General features: G+C 43.4%; 1 protein-coding gene across 2 annotated transcripts in view; it reads right to left on the bottom strand.

Moving 5' to 3' along the window:
* The window catches only part of STK32B (serine/threonine kinase 32B), a 537,210-nt gene that overhangs the window by 12,674 nt on the left and 498,511 nt on the right, over nt 1-26,025 (bottom strand). For both annotated transcript variants that reach the window (XM_029591132.1, XM_029591141.1), the window contains 2 exons: nt 20,320-20,451; nt 11,803-11,867 (listed from right to left, as the gene is read on the bottom strand). In XM_029591132.1, the coding sequence (XP_029446992.1) occupies nt 11,803-11,867; nt 20,320-20,451 (197 nt within the window). The remainder of the gene's footprint in view (nt 1-11,802; nt 11,868-20,319; nt 20,452-26,025) is intronic.

Here is a 26,025-nt window from a genome sequence, read left to right as displayed (position 1 = left end):
GGAAAGTTTAAAGGGTCCTCTTAAAATGTATTTCATAGAATATGAAGTCTCTTTTTAACATACATGTAAACATGTTATCAAGTTATACATTAAAAATTCTTTTTACTTTAAAGTTTTATTGCATAGGTGTGTCTTGTTGGGGTTTTGATCCTTGCCGGTCTTAAGTTATGGCCTGGGCTAGGAGAAGGAAAAAGAATACTGAGAAGGGGGAAGAGCACGTCATCATGTTATAATGCACTGCCTGTGTACTACAGCCCATGGCCTTTCATCTCGCTGTAATCTGATTAATACCCTTTGCTGGCAATTGTACATTTTCAACCTTTTAATTAGAATATAATGGACATAGCGCATGCAGTTATTTTTAGCCTCTGCATATATTGCATCGATGTTCTTATTTCTCAGCATTTGACTCGTTATCCAATTGCTATTTACTTTCTCTTTATTTTTTGGATTGGGTGTGTCACACATGTGTGAATTAAATATCAAAATCTGATATAGAGCATATTGGAGTCTTTACTGTGTATATATATATGTACAAATATTTACCTTTCTACAAGTTATTACAGCATGTACAAAATAAGTCTTCATATTTTGAAAAGCTCATTTTTTGCTTCTAGACCTTAGAGATTGGATACCATCTCCACATATAATCATACTACCTTTATTATTCCCCTGAGGTTTTCCTTTTACTTGGATGTGCTCTGAATATTTATGCTGATTCGTGGTATGCTTCTTTCTGTATGTGATTCTTTTTAGTAAGGTGTGCATATCCGTTAGATTAGCTTGATTTAGTGCAACATGCCTGTTAAAGAAAAACGTCTCGATTTTTTTTATTTATGTTTTTCTTTCTTCTTTTTGATTATTTTTCACACCTGTCACATGCCCCCCAGACCACTAGGGTACTATTTTTTGGGGCGGGGTGGAGTTGGGGAGTGGTGGGGGACACTAGACACCAGCGATTTTATCTTTGGAAGAGCTGTAGGGCTAGAGTGGGGCATTGGAAGGGCTATCCTGTATCAATGGGCAATGTGGCCTTGAGGATGGGGAAGGAAAGGGTCATCAGTGCGTATGTGGCATTTCTTAATTTTTAATTTTTGGGGGTGGGTGCAAGATCCGCCTTGGTAGGTGGTGGAGGAGTGGACAGGGATCGATATCAAGCCCCAGGGTGATTTTTTTTTTGCCTTTTGGGGAGGGCTATTTTTTGGGCTACTGGCCCGTTAAGTGATGTGGCCCCCCAGCTGAGGCGGGCCATCATTGCATGGGAAGGGCTTTTATCACAGCCTGATTTTTTGTCACAATAAAAAAAAAATCACACTGCGGTAATGCCACGATAATTTGTTGGGGAGGGGCCAAACATGACAGGGATGCCCCCTGTGATGTCTGACCCCCCTCCTGGAATAAACTATCACAGCTTAATAAATCACCTCCTTGGGTGAATATTGCATTAACTGGCCAGATTTGAAAAGCTTACCCTGGGAATGCTTCTGACTATTTTTTCTTTTCTACCCAGCTAAATTTCTGCAGGATATAAATCTGATTGAATAAATGTAATTGTCTACAGGGGTCAGATTTTAAATGGGGCAGATTTAATCAATCACAAACTGCCTTTAGCCAGGTAAATCTTGAAAATTGACCCCCGTATGACTGGCTGGTCACTTACTGAATTTGCAGTGCTAGTTCTAAGCTTTTGTTCTTCCCTTTAATACCCCACTTCTGAATCCTAATTCTCTTTTTTTTTTTTTTTTTTTTTTTTTTAACATGGATGCACCAATCCAAGCATGAAAAAGTTTTATTTTCCAGTTTCCTGAGCTCTCAGTCCACCATTGACTGGTGAGCAGTTGGCCTTAAGGGAGAACTGCAGTTTCAAGGTGGAGTGTATTACTGAATCCAAACAGTAGCATTACAGTACCTGTCAGGGCTCCACTCTCCATGCTCACACAAGAAGTGGATATTCTTTAATTAGTTAACAGGTTAATAGCTGGATATTTCAGTGCTGGCATTTTTTACACTGAGGCAGCCTTCTGTAAAGTAGTTTCGAATGATCACTTTCCAAGGACAATAGGAACAGTCTATGCCCAAACAATTTACTATTAGGCAGGCAGCTGCTTTTCTCTATGCTAGGTTTAAAAAATAGAAATAATAGCTGTAATTAACCGAGCCAAAGTTTAAGAAGCACCATGTGACTCTTTTGGATTCTTAGTATGGCCCAGCACAGCAAAGAACTTTATATCTCTAACACTAAAAACAAGATAATGTTTGAATGTAGCTCTGTGACATTCGGCTTGCTGCTAAAGTGGCTCTCTGAGTGTCAAGGCTTAAGTATCACTACAGTGCATCAAAGGTGCTTGGAATGGATCGCACGACCCCCTTCTCTAAGATTCTGCTAACTCTAAAGATTAGAGTTGGTTTATTGAAAGACTTTGTTTCCAATGTGCAGGGAGGAAAGCATGACAGCATTACTAATCTCCATAAATGAATAGAGATTACAAGAATAATAACACACCTACAAAAAAAAAAAATGTATTCAGCAGGAGAAAAAGTGAATCAAATGTCTTGTCGGTTACATTCCAGTTGCAATACACATTCAATTCTAGCTAAGCCTGACCACTTTTATATTATTTAGAGTGTATTAAAATTCATTTTATCTATATGGATGAAAACTTTCATTATAGATTGCTGCATCCCGGCAAACCTTGATGTCACTTCATGCTGTTCTGCTTCTTCACACCCCTGAAGAAGGGTAATGCATGAAGCGATGCTGATCTGACCTCAGAAAGAGATCAAACTTTCTTCTGGTTTTATCTGGCATCTTATATTAAAAGTTGCTGTATTTTGAATTTGCTTCTGCTCTGGAGAGTACTTTGAATTTTCTAATATTTTTTGGACTTATGTTTCTGCTCAGATGGCCCAAAACAAACAGTGTACTGGTCTTGAACTTAATATAGCACCTAGAACGCCAAACAACTTATATAAGACCCTCTATTCACGAGCAGACATTTTGTGTGTACAACTCGTTTCTCATAGGGGTCACTATTACTTTAACCATAGTCATCCATGAACTCAATTTTTTAGTTTTTCAAAGTTTTTTCACAATAATTATAGGGCAATTCCCAATCAAGATAAAAAACAGGTACTTATCCGCACTGAAAAGGTCCCAGGTAACCCGACATGGCCATGTTTCGGACCGCTGTCCTGCTTCAGGGGAAAAGGAAGAAACCAATTCAGGTAGTCATAGAAAACATCTTCTTCTTGCGGCGTATTTACTCCGTGCCGATCCTTTTTGTAAAGGCGAGTTGCGTTTCAACCCGCTGTATTTCAACAATGGCGACAACCGGAACCTATTTATACTATACCAGCGCTTAGTACCTCCTCTTCCGGTGGCAGGCGGTAGTTCCCTATCACGTCCTCACAAAAAAGCGCGCTGTAGATCTCGCAAACCTCTCTACATGTAAATAGTAAAACAACAATTTCCATTCCTCTGAACCCACAATCAAAATGTTATAAACAACCGGGGCCAAAACTTCCTGCACAACCCTTAAATCAACACGAAAATTTCTCCGTCTCGTCCACTCTAACTTCAGCTCATGTGTCCCTTAAAAAGTAGTTCTCCATCACGTCCTCTCCAGATGCGCGCTAATGAATCTCTTGAAAAATGCTCATCAAGCGTTCTCTATCACGCCCTCTCACGGCAGTCCATGCAATTTATTGAAAAACAATCGCTGAATATTTGTCCATCAATAATACATCCAGATCGGTTAAACTGGTGTCCATCCCTGGTAGAACAACTTTACTAATAGCCCCTAATATAGTGTGAATCACAGATCTTAAAATAATCAAAGATCTTAAAAAAATCAAATGAGGGAATACCAATTAATCCTCTCATTTAATCCATTAGGGTCCACAGTATTAAGGGAAAAGATCCAAAAATGTTCCCGTCAGTTTAATACAGACTGTATATCTCCTCCTCTAGGATTCTGATCCACTTGTTCCAAAATGGACCACCGCAAATCAGTGAATTGGTGATGTTCATTCATGCAATGTTGCACTAAAGGAGCCGCAAGTTTCGATGTCTTAATGCAACTCCTATGCTCAATAAGCCGCGTGCGGATTTTTCTCTTCGTGCGGCCAACATAGACCAGGTTGCAAGGACATTGTATTACATAAATGACACCCATTGAATCACATGTAGTCAATCTGTTATGCCGAATCACCACCCCCGAATGGGGCGCCTGCCATTGTTCTCCTGTAAGGGTCTGTGCACACATGTCACAAGTCCCACATGCCTGGTGGCCTCCAGAGGGAAGCAAATTCTTAAATGACGAAAATCGGGAATGAACAATCCGATCCCTAATGTTTTGACCTCTAAAATAGGCAAATCTAGGGCTCGTTTGGAACACCGTATGCAACGTTAGAACTTTCCAATGTTCACGTACAATATTGACCACCTCGTTTACATGACATGAATATTTCAAGGTACAAGTAAGTTCTTGGTTGTAAGGACGTTGCTGATACTGTAACAAAAGATCTCTATTTGCAAAGCGAGCCCTCTTATATGCCTTTCTTATTACTCCACGGGGGTAGCCTTTTTGAACAAATCTTGTGGAAAGAACTGAGGCTTGGGATTTGAAATCCTCCAGCGACGAACATATCCTGCGTAGTGGAAGAAATTGAGAGATGGGGAGTCCATTCTTTAACCTTTGAGGATGAAAACTGGAATACCTTAAGTAATGATTACGATCAGTGGGCTTCCTGTATAGGGAAGTTATAAAAGAATCTCCCTGTTTTTTAATCAATATGTCCAAAAAGGCCACTGAATGTTGATCACAATGAGCTGTGAATTGAAGATGGGAGTCTTGAGAATTTAGCCAACCCAAAAAAGTTGTATCGCATCCCATGTTGCTGTCCAGACAAAAAATATGTCATCAATGTAGCGCCGCCAGATTAGGATATCCTTAAACCATTCAGAGTCATAAAGGAATTTATCCTCAAAGCAGGCTACATATAAGTTAGCAATATCGGGGGCAACAGTAGCCCCCATAGCCACCCCTTGGACCTGTAAATAGAAAGTCCCATCAAAGCTGAAAAATTTTTTAAACAGCACTAGTTTCAACATATCCAGCAAAAACCCAGTGGGTACCCGATGTGGACGTGGGCGATTCTTCAAAATTTATTGTACCAAATTATACGCTTCATCCTGCGGAATATTGGTATACAGTGAGGTGATATCTAAAGTTACCAGCCAACAGCCCTCAGCAACCGGTGGAAGATCTTGGAGGATACGAAGCATATGAGACGTATCTTGGAGAAACAAAGTGGATTTTAATACAACAGGTTTTAGGAAAAAATCCAGGAAGTTTGATAGGGGTTCTAAAATAGACCCACGCCCTGCTACAATTGGACGGCCCGGAGGCACGTCTAAATTTTTATGTATTTTGGGCAGGGTATACAGGACTGGATGTAATGGATATTGAACTTTCAAAGCCCGAGCTTCCCTCGAGGACAAAAAACCCCTATCCAACCCTTCCTTGACTAATGAGTCAATTGTTTCACGGAGGAATTCAGTAGGATCTTCACTCAACACTTGATAGTATTGGAGATCACTCAATTGACGCTGTATTTCTGTTACATAGGCTTCCGTATCCTGGATAACTATAGCCCCACCCTTATCTGAGGTTTTACAACCACATTTTGGTTGTGTGCAAGCTGTTGTGTTGTGTGAAAAAACTGCTCAGATGGCACCAGGATTTTCATCCTCTGGATTGATGGAGTTTAACGATGTGGAGATGGCTCCTTAAGGGGCCGAAGCAATACATTTGCGTAGAAAGCGGGCACTGAACAGTCAGCGCCCGCTTTCTTAATGCGCCCCAGGCGCCCCCCCCTTGGGGCGCCATGCAATATTTAATTTAGGGGGTCACGCTAGCAAGGAGGCATCGGTTTTCCTAACTCGGCTATCTGCCGCTGAGAAAACTGACGCCGGGGGTTCAGGAAACGGACGCTTGTCAGTTGAGTGTCCGTCTCCTACACCCGACTTTCAAGTGGGTTTTTTTTTAAACTTGTTTCTTTTTAATAAAATTTCTTTAAGCATTTAAAGTTCAGAAATTTTTTTTTTCTGCTTTTCTGTACTTGTTTTAAATGTGCTCAGCTATTAACGCCTGCTCCAGGCAGGCGCTAATAGCTGATCGTTAAATGTATGTCAGAGACGCACATTTTGTTTTATGCATCGGAGTGAATGTCTTATAGCCTCATTCACATGCATTTGCATGTGATGAGCGCTATTAGATTCACTCCACATTGGAAGCGCTTTGAATAGGTGCTAATCCCCTTATTGCAATAGGGGATTGATTAGCGCCTGTACAACCCATGTCCGACTGCGGGTTATACAGTGCGCTCGGCCCCTAAGTTAGTGATCTCATAGAAGATAGAGCGAGTGCTTGGGTCCTCTACTTTTCTAGAAACTGAAAGTTTTGGTGCCTCCAGCCGGCTAAGGTGTGTCCCTAATAGGTTCAGTTTCAGAGAAAAATTTTCATTTAGCCTTCAGTCACCTGCGGAACTGAGGGCCTATTCAAAAATCACACAAAGATGTTGTATTACTAGTTACTGGTCCCTGCCTCTCCAAAAGATGCCATTCTGAGGGTAATACTGACTGTTTAAATAGTGACACAGAACATTTGGGGTAGATTTTCAAAGCAGCGCAAACGCATCCTTGTGCGCGCGGTTCCCACCGCGCACACATGGACGCGCTGATTTTGTAACATGCGCACCCATGTTATAACATGAGTTGGCCCCGCGCACATGCGTGCTGGATTTTAAAATCTGCGTGCTCATGTGTGGGCGGCATACGCAGGGGGGGGGGGGGGGCAGATTTTTATAAAATACACAAACGGTGATGCAATTGTGCCTTTCCCAGTTCCCTACCTTCCTCTTCTCCTCTCCTCTCCACCCCCTAAACCTAACCTACTTTTCCCTAAATTTTTTATTTTATTACTTATTGCTCCTCCAGAGCAGAAGCAAGTTATGCGTGCCGGCCAGCTGCCAGTGTGTACTTCCCCGGAACAGCAGCTAATGGCCACTGTCCCGGTCAGCCTCTGTCTCTCCCCATCCTTCCCTGCCCAGACCACAACCCCAGCCCGCTCCTTTTTCAGGACCCGGCACTTGTACGCGTACCGGGGTTTACGCGCGTGACCGGCCTGTTATAAAATGTGCGCTGCGTATGCCAGGCCTGGCCATGCACATAAAACCCCAGTTCTTACGCGTGAAGGCCTTTGAAAATGTGGTCTTTTCTTTTTTGAGATAGCTAAAGGTTCTGCTAAAACATGAATTATAAATGCATTTTTGTGAACAGATATAAATATATTACGCTGCAGAATCTTTCTATTCACCATCCAGGCAATGAAGTCAAATAGGCCATTGACATCTTTTTCTGAGGGGGCAAAAGAATATATTCCTGGAATAGGCAATGGAACAGTGACATTTATTGTCCATCATTCAGAATACTGGCAACAAAACATACTGTGTCTGCTTTGCAGATAATCAAGTTAGCATGCTTGAAATTGGATGATACATTTCTGTCAGGAAATGCTTAATTTAATTTTCCAGGTACTCAAGTGTAAACATAACAGGTGCTGCAGACTATGAGTGGCTGACCTGACAATTCAGCAACAGCCTCTGAAAAAATGAACTAGGTTTTTTTTTTCCCCCTTGATAAAGTGCTTCCTAACTAATGGCAGATTGCAAATGGGGTGTGCATTTACAGTTTATTCATTTCATTTTCAATTTTTGATTTTGATTTGCTTTGTTTGTGATTTCACTTTGTTTATTTGAAATAAAAAAAAAAATCAAGACAAGACCCACCCCCCCCAGCCAAAATCCCCCTGTGTCTCTAAAATTTCAAGACCCTGCTCCCACCCTTCCAGATGCGTTTTACCACATCGTTCAGGAGGGGCAATCCCCAACCACTCCTATCCTACGGGTTGGTATTTCACAGTGGCGCTGGCTGGCCCGTGCCATGTTTCTGTAGAAATATTTAGTTGTATGTCCGTGCAATAAAATGGTTCTGGCCTTCTCAATCTGGCAGCATTTTAAAATACTGACTCAGTGGAGCAGCAGCAATTGAGGATTACTTCTGCTCCATTTGAACTTAGACCAATGATGTGTTAAGAGACATCCAGGGAAGAGGATGAGGCCTGGGGGCCCTTGAATCATTTAAGAGCAAGGATCACCAGGAGGCCTAGGCTGGGGATGCAGTTCCTCCAATCAGTGTTAAAAGAGGGTATCGCTGAAATTGTAAGTGCAAATTCTGAGGAGTGGGTGAGGCTTTGGTGTGAGTGTGTGTGTGTGTAGGGGGAGGGGGGGCAGATAGCCCATGAAGGGGGCTAAATCATTGCTACAAGGAGATAATTGGTAAAGGGGCATCCCAGAGTGAGGATAGGTCATTTCTGCCAGTAGAAGGAGATCAGGAAGGGGTGTGCCGGAGGGAACTTCTGTGAAACTACAGCAGGGGAGAATCAGTATACTCCTTGTGGAGGGGATGGAGGAGAATTATTCTTTCAAGAAATTGGATGGACCTGAGGAGGGATCGGGGTGGATGATGCCCCCCACTTAACTGCATTCTTGAGGATGGGAAAGGGGAATGGAGAGTGGGGTACTCAACCTGTTCTCAATGTCATCTTAAGATAGATGAGAAAGCAGAGGAACTCTTGGTCCTGCTCTTAATATCAGTTTTGGATAGGCAACAGGGGGGGGGGACGGACTGGAGGGATTGTCAACACCTCCCATTTCCATTTAACTTCATTCTAGTGGGTTGGAGCGAGATTGGAGGGATTCTTAGTCGTACTCGTCCCTTACTGATTTCGGCTGGGTGGGTGAGGTATTGGGGATGGTAGAGGGTTGATGAGTGTTGGCCGGCTAGATTTAGGACTGCTATTGCACCTAGATTTGGCCACAAAAATCAGAGATAGATGCCTAACATTCTCCCCCCGACCTAACCCTGCCTTCTGGACCACCCAGAATGTGAGTGCCTAAAGTTAGTTAACCCAGTAAAATTTAGGGGATACATTTAGCTGCTCAGCCTGCTAAATTTTCAAAGGTTTTGATCTAGTTGACTAACTCTTACTTCTTTTGAAAATGTAGCTCTGTTTGTATGGGGAAAATGCTTAAATGTGAATTTTAAAAGCTGGCATTTGCAGGGCCAGTGCAAAGGGATTAGGCGCCCTAGGCACCTTCTGCCTTGTGCCTCCCTCCCCACTGTTCGTGCCGACATCCCCCCTGCCCCACCCAAGGTCGCAGCCCTGACTCCAGGGGCGGGATCCACATGCCACTGCTTCCCCATCCCCTGCACCACCCACCCAAATTTAATCCCTCCACCCTCCTGACCCCCCCCTCCCCAAGACTCATGAAAAACCCTGGTGGTCCAGCAGGGGGCCGGGGTGTGATCTGCCACACCCGGGCCATCGGCTGTCACTAACCAAAATGGCGCCGATGGACTTTAGCCCCTACCATGTGACAAGGGCTACCAGTGAGGCTGCCGATGACGTAGCCATGGCGCCGGTCATCCATTGCCCCTACCATGTGATAGGGGCCGGCCAATGGCAGCGGTAGCCCCTGTCACATAGTAGTTATGATTTTTTGTGTATTGTTTTGAAAAGGAAAATCATCTTGAGCAAGGTTGAAATATCTGAACAAAGATCAACAGCTGCAGACAAACGAGGAAACCTGATGCACAGGGATGATAACTTTCAAATGGGCGCACATATACATGTTTGCGTGGACGCGCACCCAGATATGTGGACATTTTATAAAATGTGCAAACGTACACATGTATGTTATAAAATAGCCTTGGTGCACGTATGGCTGTGCCCAGTTTTGCAAATGGGTACGCATAGCCACATAAAGTCAAGTTTGAGCCGCATAAGTGGGGGAATTTTATAACAGGCGTGCAGCCACGCCATAACCAGTTTCATCAGTTCGTCCACCAGTTTGCCCAGTGTACAGCTAGGTCCTCCAAACCCTCCTAGTTTGTTATCCTGCATCCCTCCTAGTTGACCCAGGCCCCTCAAACACCTGAGAGATGCCTTCACACTGTTTGTTTTTTTAGACTTACACCTCCTCAATAGCAGAAGTAAAGTTACATGGCACTAGACCTGGGCGCGTGCCCATGTGCATAAGTACTTATGCACTGCCCTGGAAGGCCCATGCTGCGCCCAGACCAGGCCCCTTTTTGGTTTACAGTCAGATATTTGCACATCAACTTTTGCGTGCATATGCGGGTGCCTTTTAAAATCGGGTAGATGCATTCAAGTGCTACATACACGGGAACATCCTAATTCTGGCATACACTCAGGGCCGGAGGAAGCACTAGGCCAGCTAGGGCCGTGCCTAGGGCACCGACCATTAGGGGGCGCCGCCGCCACTCACGAGCCAATGAGGCAGGGTGAGGCGGCCGCTTCAGGAGGCAGAATTTTGAAGTGGCAAAAGAATCCCCATCAAAATTCTGCCCAGCCCCGGCCTCACCCTGCCTTCCCCCCCACCCCCCAAGAGTTGGACTAACTCTTACTTAGCCAGCTAGATTCCTTTGAAAATGTAGCTCATTTATTTTGTTAAAGACTATTCTGTTTTATTGATGATATACAATGCCGAACGGGTTCCTCTTACAATGATTGTATGGCAACTGGAGACCAAAGGCTGGTTCACATCCTTAACTTGCAGTGGAGGCACCGGCAGATCACCAGGCCCTGCTTTCTACACCTCTTAACATAAAAGTGGATGGGACCCAATTTTCTACCAAAACGTGGGAGCATAATTTCTAAACTCTGAAGCTGTCACATTTGAAGAAAGAACACAGGGAGGTTTTCTGAGGCATTCAACCAGGTACCTGGGTATTTACCTGGATAAAATGAATTACAGAAAACGGCCCTCCTTTACCGCAGCTGAAAGTACACATGGTTCCATAGTTTCCCTTTGAACGTTAGCATAAAAGTATGCACATGAAAACCTCCCGCATAGTTTGCAGCAATACAGGATGTTTAAAATTGGTCCCAAAAAAGACTGCGATCACAAAAAACAAAAACAAAAAGGAACAAGCCATCTAAATGATTCTCAGGTAAAAGAACATATCCTTTTGTGGGGGGGGGGGGGGTTCTCTTGCCATTTTAATATTTTGTTTTGAAACAAAATAGCAGAAAATAGTCTGTTATTGTGACAGTTGAGCAGTAGACTTCATAGCAGAACGTAAAGTGAGAATTCTCGGCATCTAAATCCTGCTTCCAAAAATGCTGTCTGAGTGTCGTGTTGTTTTTATAAAGATATCTAATTTCCTTCCAGCGTTTAGTGGTGATGAAAGGAAAAGATAATGTCTGAGGTCCGCAGGGCCAAGCTGCACACTGCTGCGGCTTCCCTCTTAAAATTTTATGAGCCGTAGCCTTTTTTTCTGTCTTTGGTCTATGCATGAAGAGCAGCCACTCAGAGTATTCTCTTTGCTGGATTATAGATGGTTTCTCTTGAGACAGACAATGACATTTACTTCACAGTTTGTTTTCTTTTCTTTTCTTTTTTTCTAATTCATCCTGAACGTGTGGCAGAAGAAGAACACCACTAGATGTTTTCAGGTGTTAAAGAACTGGGAAAATGAAATATTAAAACTATGGGAAGACAATCAATGACAGTTAAAAATCATACACCTTAACATGTTTTTGTTTTTATGGAGGGGCTTTGTGCTTCTGTTGTTAATCATTTGCAGTAAAAGGCAAGAAAGAGGCTTTCTTTGTTGAGGCATCTTACATGCATATTTGAAAAAAAGATGCTTACTTCTCTCTGTTGAATATGATGAATTCTTTCCTCACCGCTTCCAAGCACTGCTGAAGATGTCCATTCTTTGAAAAGATAACAAGAGATTGATTATACCAAGGTAGGTTGCATGCTAAACCAAACCAGCAGGGCTAGTGGGGGGAGCTGTAAACAGACATTAATTCGAACGTCTGGATTTCTCAGAAGAAATCAGGGGCATAGATTTGGTGGCGGTGGAGTTGCTAAAAATAGCAGTTGGACATAATCAAAATATGTCACAGTAAGTTAAACTATTCTCTAGTGAGGATAAAGAACTACACTCCCCCCCCCAAAAAAAAAAATGGAAAATTGACTTTGCTAAAGAAAGTGAAGTAAAATATTAAAGACATCACAAACAACATCATGGCTGGCATCACAAACGACAATACCATGTGAAAGAGAGAAAGCTGTTAGTTTAATTTAGAAAAGTATTAGGTTACAGAGCCCAGTTTGTGCCTCTCTTCATTTTTGCCTCTCTTTCTGTCCATCATCCCGTTCATGACCTCCCTGTACTTCTCATTCTACCTTCTGTTTCTTTATCTCTGTTTGACCCCACTCTGTGCCTCTTCTTCTCATGTATCTTCTCTCTGCCTGTTTCTCCCTTGTGCTTCTCATTTCCCTGTGCAGCTTCCTCTCCTGTCAGTCTTTCCTCTGTACCTTTGCCCTCCCATGCCTCTCTTTGCTAACCTGTTTGTCACATAACTGGAAGAGGGTATTTATAGAAACTATTCATGATATCACAACAGTGAAAAGGGGTGCTGTCTTATGGTTGCTGTAATATTCAGAACTCTCAAGTTCCTGACTTTTGTTCTCTATGTTAAAACCAGAAGATTCCTGTAACATAGTTATGTAAATGGGCTTTGAAACATTTCAAGGCATACAATTATTATCAGGGAAATCAATTTTCATGGCAAAATACCATATCAGTACAAATGTAGCCACTCGGAGACCTGTGCACTAAACATTAGTGTGCATGCTATGGCTGTTTTTGCCCATGCTGAATTGTATACTATGCACTGCAAGGTCAATTTTAAAACAAGCGCACATGCGCACACATGCACTGAAAAGTGGACACACGCGTGCAAGAACCATGAATTTTCAGTGGCACGCCAAAGTATGCACACACTTTACAAAATGCACTTGCGGTCGTGCACATTTCTTTGCGTGCATCCTTCACGTATAGGCGCGCACACAACACATGTCGCACGCACATTTGCATGGGCGGGTGGCACGCCTGCTTCAGCACCACACCAATTCTGGATCCGTAGGGATGAACATACAGAAATGCCTCGCTCTGCCTGCCAGCCCAATTTTACCACCAGGGATGTACAACTTCTGACTTCCCTGGTAGTGGCCAATGAGGCCAACTTATTTATTGTTCCTGGGGTGCCCCGGGACCTCAGGAAAAATAAACTTGCCTGAATAGAGCTCTGCACATTTTCAATCATAGTGCCTCCTACCCATGTGGGTTAAGTTGAATGCTAGTAATACTGTAGAGAGGGTCAGGCCATACATGGGGGCTACTAGAGGGGTCTAGAGGGGGGTGGAGGCATGTGTGGTGAGAGCCAGGCCATGCATAGGCAGGGCTACTGGGGTGGGGGGTATTGAGTTTGGTACAGCTACTCACATCTGAGCAAATAACAATCTATAATAACATACTAGTATGGCACTAACATTTGACAGCAACCTTGCACTAATAATGTGCCTCATATTTTGTTGCCCTATAGATTAAGGACTTAAAGAAAAAGGCCCAGGAGCTGTGCCTGAAATGGAGCATTGGCTGGACTGGCTGCATGCTTGGCGGAATGGGACTGGAGGTAAGATATTCCTCATGCCAGCCTGGAATTGTTAAGAAGCTCCATCTATATCCTCTCTGCGACAAATACCAGATTAGTCGTCCCCTCCTCTGCCACAGTTGGTATCAGCCTTCACCTTATGCTAAACCTCCTTCACATATCTCTGTGTCACAGGCTCCATTCTCCTGAAAGTGTTTAGGAAAGACGCCCTATAGCCTAACAGGCATGCTTTCAGGGACATTTCTCCCACTCCAACATGGCAATACAACAATGTGCAGCATCACAACTCTACATGTCTTGCTACATACATCTCTACCAGTGAGTTTAACTTCTGTAGTCCATTTCTTTCCCTCACCCCCTAGCACATAGTAGCCTCCATCAATGTACATCATGTTCCCATCAATGAGCAAAATGCCGCATCTCCTACCAAAATGGAAGGCAACACCTGATAACTGCGTTGTCCCATATCTATCTAATAATGCTTCCTTTTGTCTTCACTTCTCCCTACAAAGGCTATATCTCTAACAGGCCGAAACAGTAAAAGTCGCGGGAAAGCGGGCGAACTCCCGCTCTCCCGGCGTGCGCACAGGGCACTCTCCTGTGTGTGCGATTCTGTATTCAAATGAGGGCCCATGGCAAAAAGAGGCGCTAGGGACACTAGCGCATCCCTAGCGCCTCTTTTTGGACAGGAGCCCGTGGCAAAAAGAGGCGGAAGAATCTTTCATCCGTACTCCAGAGAAAGATTCTTCAATGGGAGCTCCTGCTCCCAGCAAAAAGTCTCTTTCTAGGTGGCAATTTGAAGCCATTGTGCAGGTAATGGCAGAGGAGCAGAGGAGGATGCAAGCATCCCTTGGGAGTCTGCTCACGATGGTGCGCTGCTTTGACCATGCCCTGCAGAGGATGGGTGCGGCCAACCTGAGCAGACTCCTAAATCTGAGTTTGTGTCTTTCTCTAATTTCCTGGGCTTTTTTTGTTTGGTTAATAGTTTGGTTAATAGTTTGCTACCTAGGTAGCCCCTCCTGGTCCCTTTTTATTTTTAAATGTTTGTTTATAATGTAATAAGAAAAACAATTTTTACTATGTTAATAAAAATTGTTAACACAGTAAAATACTTTGTCTGAGTTAACCTGTACTGATAGTTTCCATGAGGTGAATAATCCAAAAGAAAACATTGAAACTGATAACTTGGAGTTATGTGGCTAATTGTGAGTTATCCCTCTACATAGCTTGAATATTGACCTCTATGGCTCTTTTGGTTGGGAATAGCCATGATGATACTTCACACACACTTTAAGTTCATGCTTAAGAGGTAGAGCAGAAAGGGTGTTCTTCTTCAAGTACTTCCCTCAGGTTTCCCTTCTCCACAGTCTCTCATTCTGCATAGCTGGGTCAAGAAGAGGAATATGCTTACAGAGTGTTGCAAATGACAAAAGGACAGATCATAGACACCAAGAGGTAGCTTTCACCTTACTCTGCAACTTTGGAAGAAGTTACTATATGTCAGCACCACAGCTTCAGCTAATCCTGTGCGTGTGGCCTATATGTTTTTGAAGCTAGCATAGCAGGCTCTGTTCCCAATGTTGCTGGTCACCTTGAAGTTGAGAGTGAAAAGAAGGATAGTACAGCTAGGGATGGCGGTAGGGAAAACAGATAAGGTATCAGAGTGAAATGTGAAGAACTCCAGGTAGTGTTTTTTCTATGCTTTAGGTCATCGGATTGATTAGAGGGAACTAAATTTAGTGTGATGGTGAAGAGTTGAAGCAGACAGATTAGGAAAAGAAGGAAAAACATGGGCCAGCAGTCCAGGAATATGAGACCACACTTAGGAGCCATAGATCAACTATTGAGAAGATGGAAATCTGAGGCAGGACCAATTATTTTGGTGAAGACTGGGTAATCAGATGCCTGCTCAAGAGGTATTAGGTAGGAGTGGTAGAAAACATGCAGCACCTTTCTCTTTATTATCTATCTCTCCATGAACCAACACATTCCTTCATTTCGATGCACCATTAATCTTACAGTGTTGCATGTGTAAGGGTATGAGTAAAGATATATACAGTATGGTCAATGTCCCCTGAGTGATACATTTGACAAGCAATACATGCAACTGTTAGGTTTCCATTCATTAGCTAGATCTAGTGGCCAAAAAGAAATTGTATTCAATCCACATCTCTCATGCCTCACAAGGGCTTACCTTTCTGCAAAGGCAGAACTATAGAGCAGATGGATGACAACAAGAAATCTCTTACAAGAGCAGCTCTAACCAGAGCTATAAAAGACCTACCATTCCAGGTGCCCTGTACTATACCGGAGGAGGAAGGTATGCAGCCTTCAGAGCTTGTGTGGGCCTGTTTGAGCTGACGTTGCTTGCTGGTCTTGTGATCTGCACACCTGAAGCTCTTCCATATATGGGTTAAAGAAGGAGGAGCCAAGTTTCCTGATTGCACCCAATCCTGACAGCAACTATCACACCTGCTGTTGATGTGAAGTGTCATTGGCAGCATCTCTTTCACATACTAACATTTGAAAGAGACAAGAGGAATGGGAAGGGGCAGGAGCACACACTTACAGAGAACACAAGGTAGCCTGCCTATGTGAAGGGACACCATTCTGTGATAAAGGGCCATGAGACACATACTTCCAACTGGAGTTAGTATTTGCTCATAGAGTACTCCTGGAGGAATTCTGCGCTACTGTAGAGCACAGAATTAGCACAGAATTCCCCCTTACACAGAATTGCCAAATTCTGCACAGAAAATAGCAGAGGTGACCCCGGTATGCTGCGAACGGAGTGCATCCCGTGGCACACGGGATGTGCTCCATTCACGGCGAAGATGAAGGCCCGGTGCGCCGTTCACGGCAAAAAGGGAAGGCCTCCGTGTGCCCTGAACGGACTGTGCTCCACTCAAGGTGAAAATGGAAGGCCCCCTTGTACCGAGAACGGTGCGCCAGGCCTTCATCTTCGCCGCGAATGGAGCGCGTCCCGTGGCATGCCAGTGAGCAAGAATGTGTGTCGGGGAGGGGAGGGTGAGAGAGAGCAGGAGGGTGTGAGAGAGAGCATGGGGAGGGGATGCCGGTGAGAGGGAAGGTGTGTGAGTGAGAGGGAAGGGTGACAGAGCATGGTTGGTAAGAGGAGGTGGGGAGGGTGAGAAAGAGAAGGAGGGGACTGGTCCGGAGGCCTCGACCACGCCCCCGGGCCGGCGCCACGCTCCCGGGCCCGCTCCCGAAACGCTGCGTCACTCGCGGCACGCCCAGAAACACTGCGTCACTCGTGGCACGCCCCCCAGACATGCCCCTGACACGCCCCTCCATGCAAGCCCCGGGACTTACGCGCGTTCTGGGGCTTGCGCGCGCCACCGAGCCTATGCAAAATAGGCTCGGCGCGCACAGGGGGGGGGGGGGGTGTTTGGGGTAGGCTTTCGGGGGGGTACACACGTATCGTACGCGTGTACCCCTTTGAAAATCTACCCCAGTGCTTGCTCTACTGCTGTTTTTGCTGGAAGGTGTCTAGCTCCACCACCCCACTCACAGTGGACTTCACTGGACTATGTTATGATGGACAACACCACACGCTCTGCCCTCGTGAATGTCGCTTGGCTGTCCAATCCATCAGCCCACATCTGAGTTTTCTTGTGTTTCACTGCATTCTGCAAGTCACACCACTTGTGGCACAATTTCCCCACCCTCCTGCTGTTTTTGAACACAGCGTTTACCCGGGTCAGGTGATGGTGCTGCCCGCTGGCGCGCGCAGATTTACGCCTGCTTTCCGCACTGTGCCACATCTAGAAGCAAGAAGCCACCCTTTTGAAGAGTGTTTGCAGATAATTGTTGCCCTCAGCAGCTAGGCAGGATTAGTAACAGCTTGTGTTTGGAGGGAAGATATTTTGGGAAGAGAGATACATGTTAGAAAGTTTCTCTCTAGTAGCCGAGGTGCTGGAAGAAGCCTTGGGGATCTGTACTGACTGTTCACATGGAAACTCCACGTGCAAATAAAATAGGTACCATTTTTCCTGTTGCAGGGGGCTGCTAGCAATAACAGGCAGGGCCAAGCTGATTGCATCGGCTTTGGTGACATATACGCCAGCTTCCATACACATCATCATAATCATCTGAGGTGGAGGAGGTGGTTCAGGAAGGTTCACCCATGGCAAAGTTTGTGTCTATTCAGCCTTTTATCTGGCAAGATTTTAGCTGGTTAAATAATTATCAGCCTAAAATCTAGCTGGATAAAAAAAGAAGTGCTCCGGGAGCATTTTGGCGAGGAGTAAAGATATTTTCAACTGGCTAAGTTATCCCGCCTTGTGTGGCCAGATAACTTGTTTCTTTCCTGGATATCTTCAAATGATATCTGGGTAAGTAGTGCTGTTTTTTTTAAACGAAAAAATAAAGATATAATAGGGCCTGTGGTCCAAGCCCCAGCATCCTGTCCAAAATTTAATCTGGCCCCTTGGGCCATGCATCACCACCAATCCACCCCCCTAAATGCTCAAGAAATGTTTTGGGCATTGCAGTTCAGCAACCCCCCCATTTCCTATATTCTTTTAAGAAAATATATATAAATCTGGCTGCCCCCCTATGGTGACCCTGCCCTCCCGACTCCACTGGATCCCCTCCTGAAACCCAGACCAGGAGCAACACAGCAGCGCTGGAAGTGCCGGGAGCAGGAAAATGGGTATCTCGCTCTTAGTCTGGATATTGAGGGTCTGGGGCGTTCGGGAGTAGGGCTACATATAGGGACTGCTGGTGGGTAGAGCATCATCGGGGGCAACTAGATTTGTAGTTTTTTAAAAGACCAGGAGAAGGAGGGGGTCCGAACTGTGAGTCCTGAGACATTTTTTGAGCATTTAGGTGAAGTTGAGGGTAAGGGATACATGGCCCGACAGGGCTAGAAGAAATTTTACACAAGAAGTTGGGTATCGGGCCACAGGCCCTTTTATATCTTTATATTTTGGTTTAAAAAACAGTGCTACTTACCCAGATATCTTCGAATGATATTTGGTTAAGTAGCAGCACTACTTAACTGGGTATCTTTTGAAGATATCAGGATAATTAGCAAGTTGTCCAGCTGGATAACTTTAAGAAAGTGTATTCAGCCAGATGTTTATCCAGCTGAATGTATGGGACAAATTATCCAGCAAACTTGTAAACTAACCAGCCTACTGAATATGACCCTCATTTTTTTTTTGGTAATATTCACAACCAATTTATATTTCGCAAGTTGCATTTGATAACCAACCATTGAGATCACTAGTGGAATGATTTACATTCATTTACATTCAAGTTGACATACAACTTGTTTTTCCTTCCTTAGCTCATCGGAGAGACATAGTGTACTGGTTGATCTTTATGCAATCACCTTCTTAAGGGGTACTATTTCACTTGCAGTCTAACTCAAGGAATCATGCCATATGTAATTAGCAAGGCTAACATTAGAGCCAGGCATCTGAGTAAGCTTCTGTACCCAATGGAAATGCAGCAGATTGGTATCAGTCTGACCTCTTGTAAAGTAATGTGAAGCCATGCTCCTGGCGCTTTCAGCTGGTATGCCAGTCTTTAAGACTAATATATAATGATTAGTCCAGGCTATTTCAGTACAAGCCAGATCAGGTGAACTGTGGTTTACCAGTGAATCGTTTTTTAAAATCAAACGAAAGGTGTGAGCGTGGGTGGGTTCAGGTATGCCTTGTTCCCAACAAAAAGTGAGCTTTGGTGCCAGGAAGTCCTTGAAAGAAACTGCTTGAGAAGTTTGAACGATATGTAGATTAAAAGCTCCTAGCACTGAGATACTTCTTGAAGTCAGCTGCAGGGTGACAAAGGTCTCAATGAGGGGAGACTGGTTATATAATCAGGGGGAACAACAGCATAAGCAGATCCCCCAGGTTCTTGCTGTTAGGTTTCTGTTAGCAATAACATTTCATATCGCTGATATATTTCTAATTCTACTTGTATCATAACCATGGAGTTCTTGACAGCAATTATCAACTCACCACCATGTTTATAGATCTGAGGCTTGAAAAAAATTGAATAGGTAGAAGGACACATTTGATTCAAATAACCAGTTTCGTATAACCATGTCACAGTAATACAAAGCACATATCAAAAATCAGCAGGACCTCAGGATCTCACATTCATCAAGTAAATGAAAAGGTTATTTACGGGCAAAGACTCAGAGGAAACTGATCTGGGAATAGAAACTAAATGGGCAGGAGAATGCTTAGATATGGGATGCTTAGAGTGGCACAAATTGCCGTAATGACCTTGTCCCATAAGTGCGAGGATAGGTAGCCAACCATTGACCTCAAGGAGGTAAGCTTCAGGTATGTAAATCCAGTCAATACCAAAAACTAACCAAACTTTCTATATATCTTGATATAGGCAGCAAGAGTAGACACACAAAGAGACTTCAAAGCAAAAACAAAATACTACAGGCAGTCCAGGGTGCACATAGGAACGCAGACATTTCGTGCACAAAAGATAGGTGTTCTGGAGGGTAGAGTTGGGATTTTTGAACATGCTTTTGATTTTAAAAAGTATGCATTTGTAGCTCTCTCTGGAAGGCACATACAATGTGAGAGGGTATTGTGCCAGTCTTGGGGCACAGCACCAGTCAATAGAAGTTGCTTTAAAAATTGGCAAAACGTAGGCATTTTTGAAATGCATAAGTTATGCAGGTTGGTATAAAATGACTCTCCCTGTGGCTTACCAGAGGGCAGCTCTCCCTTGCTCCATCTTTAGATTTGTTTTTTGCAAGTCGTTTTTTCTTTTTATGGAGAGGTTTGGACTCTAGAATCATTTCTTCTAATTCAAATGTTGGGTCACAGTTCAGTCTTCCTTTCTGCAAGAATAAAAAAGAAAAAGAAAACAGACTAAACTTGAAAGAATCTTTTGCATTTAACGCTATCCAAATTGAGACAGAAAGCTAAACACACCTGGCTTTCTATAAAGGTTTATATTGCTAAGATGTGAAACAAAAAGTCTTTGACAGTCATCTTTAGCTGGGAAGCTTTAGATATGACAAACAAACTACTCTAAAACATTGCAGACAAAGAGAAATCATCAATGAATGATAAATTATACCCCAAGCTATTTTTTCTCTTGTTCAGATTTGCATAACAAAATCGTTTTTTGACCTCTGCATTCTGCTAATTTTTATTTCCAGTAGCTATGTCTGATGGCCTCAATGTAGTTTTGTAGAGAGAGAATGCCAAAATAGACAAGTCCTGGATCATTGAGACTGTGCAAAATGACTTTACTTTCTCACCCCAAGCTCTCCCTTCTAATAAATACACACACTAGATGACAAACATTTGCCAGCTGATTCTGGATTGGAATAGAAGATATCTGAGCGACAGCCCCTGCAATAGTGCCTATGTAAGCTTTTATGTATTTATTCATTTATTTATTTAAATAGGGATACATTTTTCAAATCACAGTTGAAAAGCACTTATGGCAGAAAAAACAGAGACTCAGGTACAGTTGACTGAGTAAACTAGAATGATTTATAAAAACTATTACAATGCCTTGTGATTTGCATGGTTATAAAACATAACATAGCGTAATTTAATGGACCCTTTTCTTACAGATATAAACAAACATGCTTTACATGTAACCAAAGCAACAGCAGCCTATAGTATTTCACTCACTGACAGTGCAATGCAAAGTCTGTAAGAGAAATGCTGGTGGGTTCTATAGTTGCCAGCAAGATCCAACCAACAATGGAGCAAATGAACCAGTTGCGGTTAGCGCTGGAGAGACATAGAGGAGTCATTCTGGAAGTCATGTCACCTCTGGAAATATCTATTTTGGAGCTTGACATATAGGATATCTACAGCTGCAGACATACCCCATACGTAGCCACAGCTGTTCTCACAGTTTATGGAAACATGGAAAAAGTTCTTTACACAGTAACATTATAAAATATTTAAGAATATCTTACAACAACAACAACAAAAAAACCCAAAAAAACCCCAAAACCCAGTATTTACCAAGTATCCTGAAGTTACAAATAGAAATTGGGACAACCATACAACTTTCTGTGTCTTGGAACACTTCACCACTAAGATTAATTTCAAAGACACAACTATAAGGATAAAAGATGGTAACCCAGAAACTATGTGCTAGAAAAACTCCAGTATCACAGAAATCTATACAGCTCCATTTTCTATCCTGGTTACTCAAAGCAATTAGAACTCTACAGTCAGATTAATTGATATTATTGAATCTGTTGAGATGAAGATGTGAAAGACAGATAGCTCATGTCTTTCCAAAACTCCTCTGCCAGAGTACTAGGCAGAAAAATTATGCAGATGAACACACTTTTTCCTGTAGAAAATTAAAGATGTTGCATGGCAAAAAGACTAGGGCCCAGCCAGACTTATTCCTGCTGTGAAGTGGAGTATATAATATATATTCTGGGTGGAGGAATGTGGAAGTGTAAGGGAAATACCTGGTGGCCTAGATCATGGGTTGGGTGGAGGGTGTTAATGGAGTATCTCTGATGGTTCTGCCTATATTGTACCTCAAATAGCTTTTTGTAAGGTCTGCTGAATAAATTTTTTATCAGCTCTGATTACTTCCTAAATAGATTATTTTGTGACAATAGCTATTCAGAAAACAATAAATATCTCCTTTTATTTAGCCAAAAGAGGCTCAGAAGACCAGATATTGAATCAATCCCTTAATATTAGATGAATAAACTACTATACAAATTATTAGTTTTATAGTATGTTTCTATTATGTTTTTCATTTTGAATACATTACTCAGTTATCAGTTTGTTGAGTTAAATTTACCTGCTATATGTTAGATCATCCTGATTGGGATTAGGGGACAAGGAAGAAATATGTATTAAAATAGTTTTAAAAGTCTTTATAATTACTGTTCATTTATTCTGTTTTTAAATTGTTTTAAATGATGCTGCACACCACTCCAGGCAGATCTTGTATCTGATTTGATGGTATATAAGAAAGGTGAATTTGTTCAACCTGTTCATGGAATGCAAAAATACAATTTGGTTAATTGTAGCATCATTATTATGTATTTGCATTCCACTTAATACATCTCATAGAAGGATAGAGAATGAAGGCAGAGAAGGACCATAAAATGCAATTTACATCCTGGTACAGTGCTGCCATAGGTCACTGGTTTTCCATTCACAAACTGGGATCCTCTGTATTTCTAGCATAGCTTCTTGAATTCCATTACTATTCTTGCATCCACCATTTCCCTTGGGAGATCATGACATGCATCCACCACCCGTGCCATGGAGAAATACTTTCTATACTTACTTCTGAGTCTACCCCCTTGCCACCACTTACTTTTTTACATGTCTGGTAAAACTTAACAATATAACTTTTCTGTTGCTTGACAAGCTCTGTATGAATTACAGGCTCTCCTCTATAAATGATTTTAATAAACAGTCATTCTCTAAAAATATAAACATGCATTATCAAATATGCAATATTTAGTTGAACAAAATGTGCAAACCACATTGATTTAGGGCCTGATCCACTAAGGGTTTCCTCAATTCTGTGTCTATGGGAAAGACCTGTTGGGGATCCGTAGGAGAGAACGCTAGGGAGCATTCCTGATCCTGGGGAGAGGTGTGCCCTTGGGCCCCGGCGAACCAGGAGAGGAACTCCAAGGAAGCGCCGAGGCAGGTGAGACAAAGTCCTATCTGGGCTAGGACCGAAAGCCCAGGTCCCCACCGACCTGCACAGCCTAGTTGAGGCCAACCATGCAAGGTTGGTCTCTGAGTGGTTCTCCGACCACCCAAAGCCCTTTCGGACCTGCCGCTGGGAATGGCAAAGGCGGCAGGCCGGAAGGCGACAAGGGTGGACGGAGATTGTGGAATTGAAGACTCAGACATGGAGACTTGGAACGTAGACTCAGACATGGAAACTCGAAAGGTAGACTCAGACGAAGAACAAGCAAAGTCCCTCAGGCGCCCTATACAGCCCAGCGGGGCTGGTCGTGGACCACACTGGAGATTCAGACGAGGAACGTGGAACGAGGGCACAGACAAAGACGAGCAAGGCTCCTCAGGTGCCCTTCACAGCCGGACAGCTGGTCGCGGACCACAAGGGGAGCGGGGCAAGCTCAGGACGTCTCCCAGCTCAGGAACGAAGTGATTCCTTGGATCCTCCAGAATCGGAACAGGATACAGACTCAGGATAAAAACTTGGAACTTGAAAACTGGAACTCGGAGTTAAAAGCAAGAAACCTCCGGAGGCACGGGTTATTCAGGACCTGGAGCATCAGGACTGGGAACACAGAACATCAGGAATTGAGTCACAGAACATCAGGACTTGAACATCAAGACTTGGCTCATGGAAGATCAGGACTTGAACATCAGGACTTGACTCACAGAACAATAGAACTTTGGATCACGGAACAACAGGACTTGAACATCAGCAGAAACCAGGACACGGAACAAGAGAACAAAGATAAGGACAACGAGGAATGGAATGCCTTGAAGAAGAGGAGGAGAACATCATCAGGAGCTCCTGGACTGGAGAGCTGGAACAGGATCCAGGAGCAATCCAACTTCTGAACTGGCTCCTTTCAAAGACAAGGCAGAAGTGGAAGCAGGGCCCTTAAGTAGGGCTGAAGATGAACATACCTATGTGATGTCATCCAGGTGGAACCAGAGGGACCACTCCCTACTGGCCCTTTAAAGCCGGAAAAGAGACACGGCAGGAAGAGGAAGTGGCAGGACCCTGGACAGCAGCCCTGCTGAAGACACTGAGGATGCTGAAGCAAGGGAGCAGGCCTGAGGCATCGGAGGCAGCTCCTGCTGCTGAAGTAAGAAGATTGACGGCGGCTCTCCACCGCGAGAAGAGGAACTTCCAGGCAGCCTCCTGGCCATATGAGAGGCCTGGTCGTCGGCGGCTTGATCCGCATGGGGTGAAGGCTTCAGAGCAGCCTCCAGGCCGCAAGGAACAGCGTCTGCGGCTCCAGCCACGAAGGCAGAAAGATGGCGGCAGCTCCAGGCCGCAAAGAGGCAGCAGCAGTGGCTGACCCGCCACGGAGCATGGAGGCAGCATTGGGAGGCTGGCTGGTGGCACAAGGAGAAGGTGAGAGGCTGCCCGTGACGCGAGCTGCGAGCAGAATCACAACAAGACCATTATGAATCAGACTCTTAGATGAAATCTATCGTTCTTCTGTTATACAAATCTATCATTCTTCCTATTATACAAATGTATTCAATTAATTTTGTGCCTATAATTGCTTTATTTTTTTAGTAATTGGAACAATATGAGGCAATTTTCAAAGCAATTTACACATGTCAATAGTGATTCACATACATTGGCTCTCTGAAAACTGCCATCCCCCAACACAGCTAAAAGTCCACATGTTACAGTCCATGTTCAGCTGCTGCTAGGCAGAGCAAACTAAGCAAAAAAAATGTATCCTGTGGGATCTTAGATTGGTGGGATATTCAGTGGCACAGCAGCAACTTTGGATAATCCTGGCTATCCAAAAGCTATCCAGATAAGTTTATTGGCTAACTTTAGGACTGCTCTATGGCATAACCAGAATTAGCCGGATAACTTATTTGGCTAACTTGACTGTTCCCCAGAATGCTCCTATATTTAGCTGGATAAGTGGTGGATACATTAAAAAGCTGGTATTTAGCCAGATAACTCACAAGTTATCCAGCTAAATCCTATTGAATATGGACTTCAGTGTGCTTAATTTTAGGCATATTTAGGGGAGACATTCTTGGGAAGGATAGCAAAATAACACGCACAGATTGCATTTTCAACTCTACATTTGTTATTTTCCAGGAAAAACGATCTACACCAAAAGCAGGTATTTGAATTTTAAATTATTAAAACTTATATTCCGCACTGATCACAGGCAATCCATTTTAAAGTGGATTCCATTAAAAAACATTCCTAAAAGGCAAAGAATCAGATGTATACATTATAAAAAAGACATATTTACAAACATAAGAGCTGCTCACAGACATTGGACTTGCAGTCAATCAGCCCAGCAAAGCTTCAAAATACGCATGGTTGATACAATCCAATAATTTATACTGATGGCTCCAAATTATAGGCTTTTTTTTAAAGCTTTTTTAAAAATGTTGGTGCTGTTGAACTTGATAGTTCTAATATGTTCTAGTAAGGAGTTTCAGCGGTGCAGGCCTGCTATTGAGAAGGCGAGAAGGCTCAGTCTCTTATTAGGTCTAATCATTCTAGTTTAATGAAAGGAATTTCTAATACTTCCCAGCAGCTCTTAGAGATCATGGAGGCCTATAAATCCTTGGTATAGTGCTGATCCAGCAGATAGTATCATTGTGTATCACTTTATGGATTAGGTTCGCAATTTTATATTGGACCCTCCACTTCACAGGCAACCAATGTGTTGCGTCCATCGCTGCTCGACACCCTCACTCTGCCCTCT

This window comes from Rhinatrema bivittatum, chromosome 1 (genome assembly GCF_901001135.1).
Source record: "Rhinatrema bivittatum chromosome 1, aRhiBiv1.1, whole genome shotgun sequence".
Lineage (NCBI taxonomy): Eukaryota > Metazoa > Chordata > Amphibia > Gymnophiona > Rhinatrematidae > Rhinatrema > Rhinatrema bivittatum.
The sequence above is the reverse complement of the archived record's forward strand: the minus strand, read 5'-3'. Positions and strand labels throughout refer to the sequence as shown.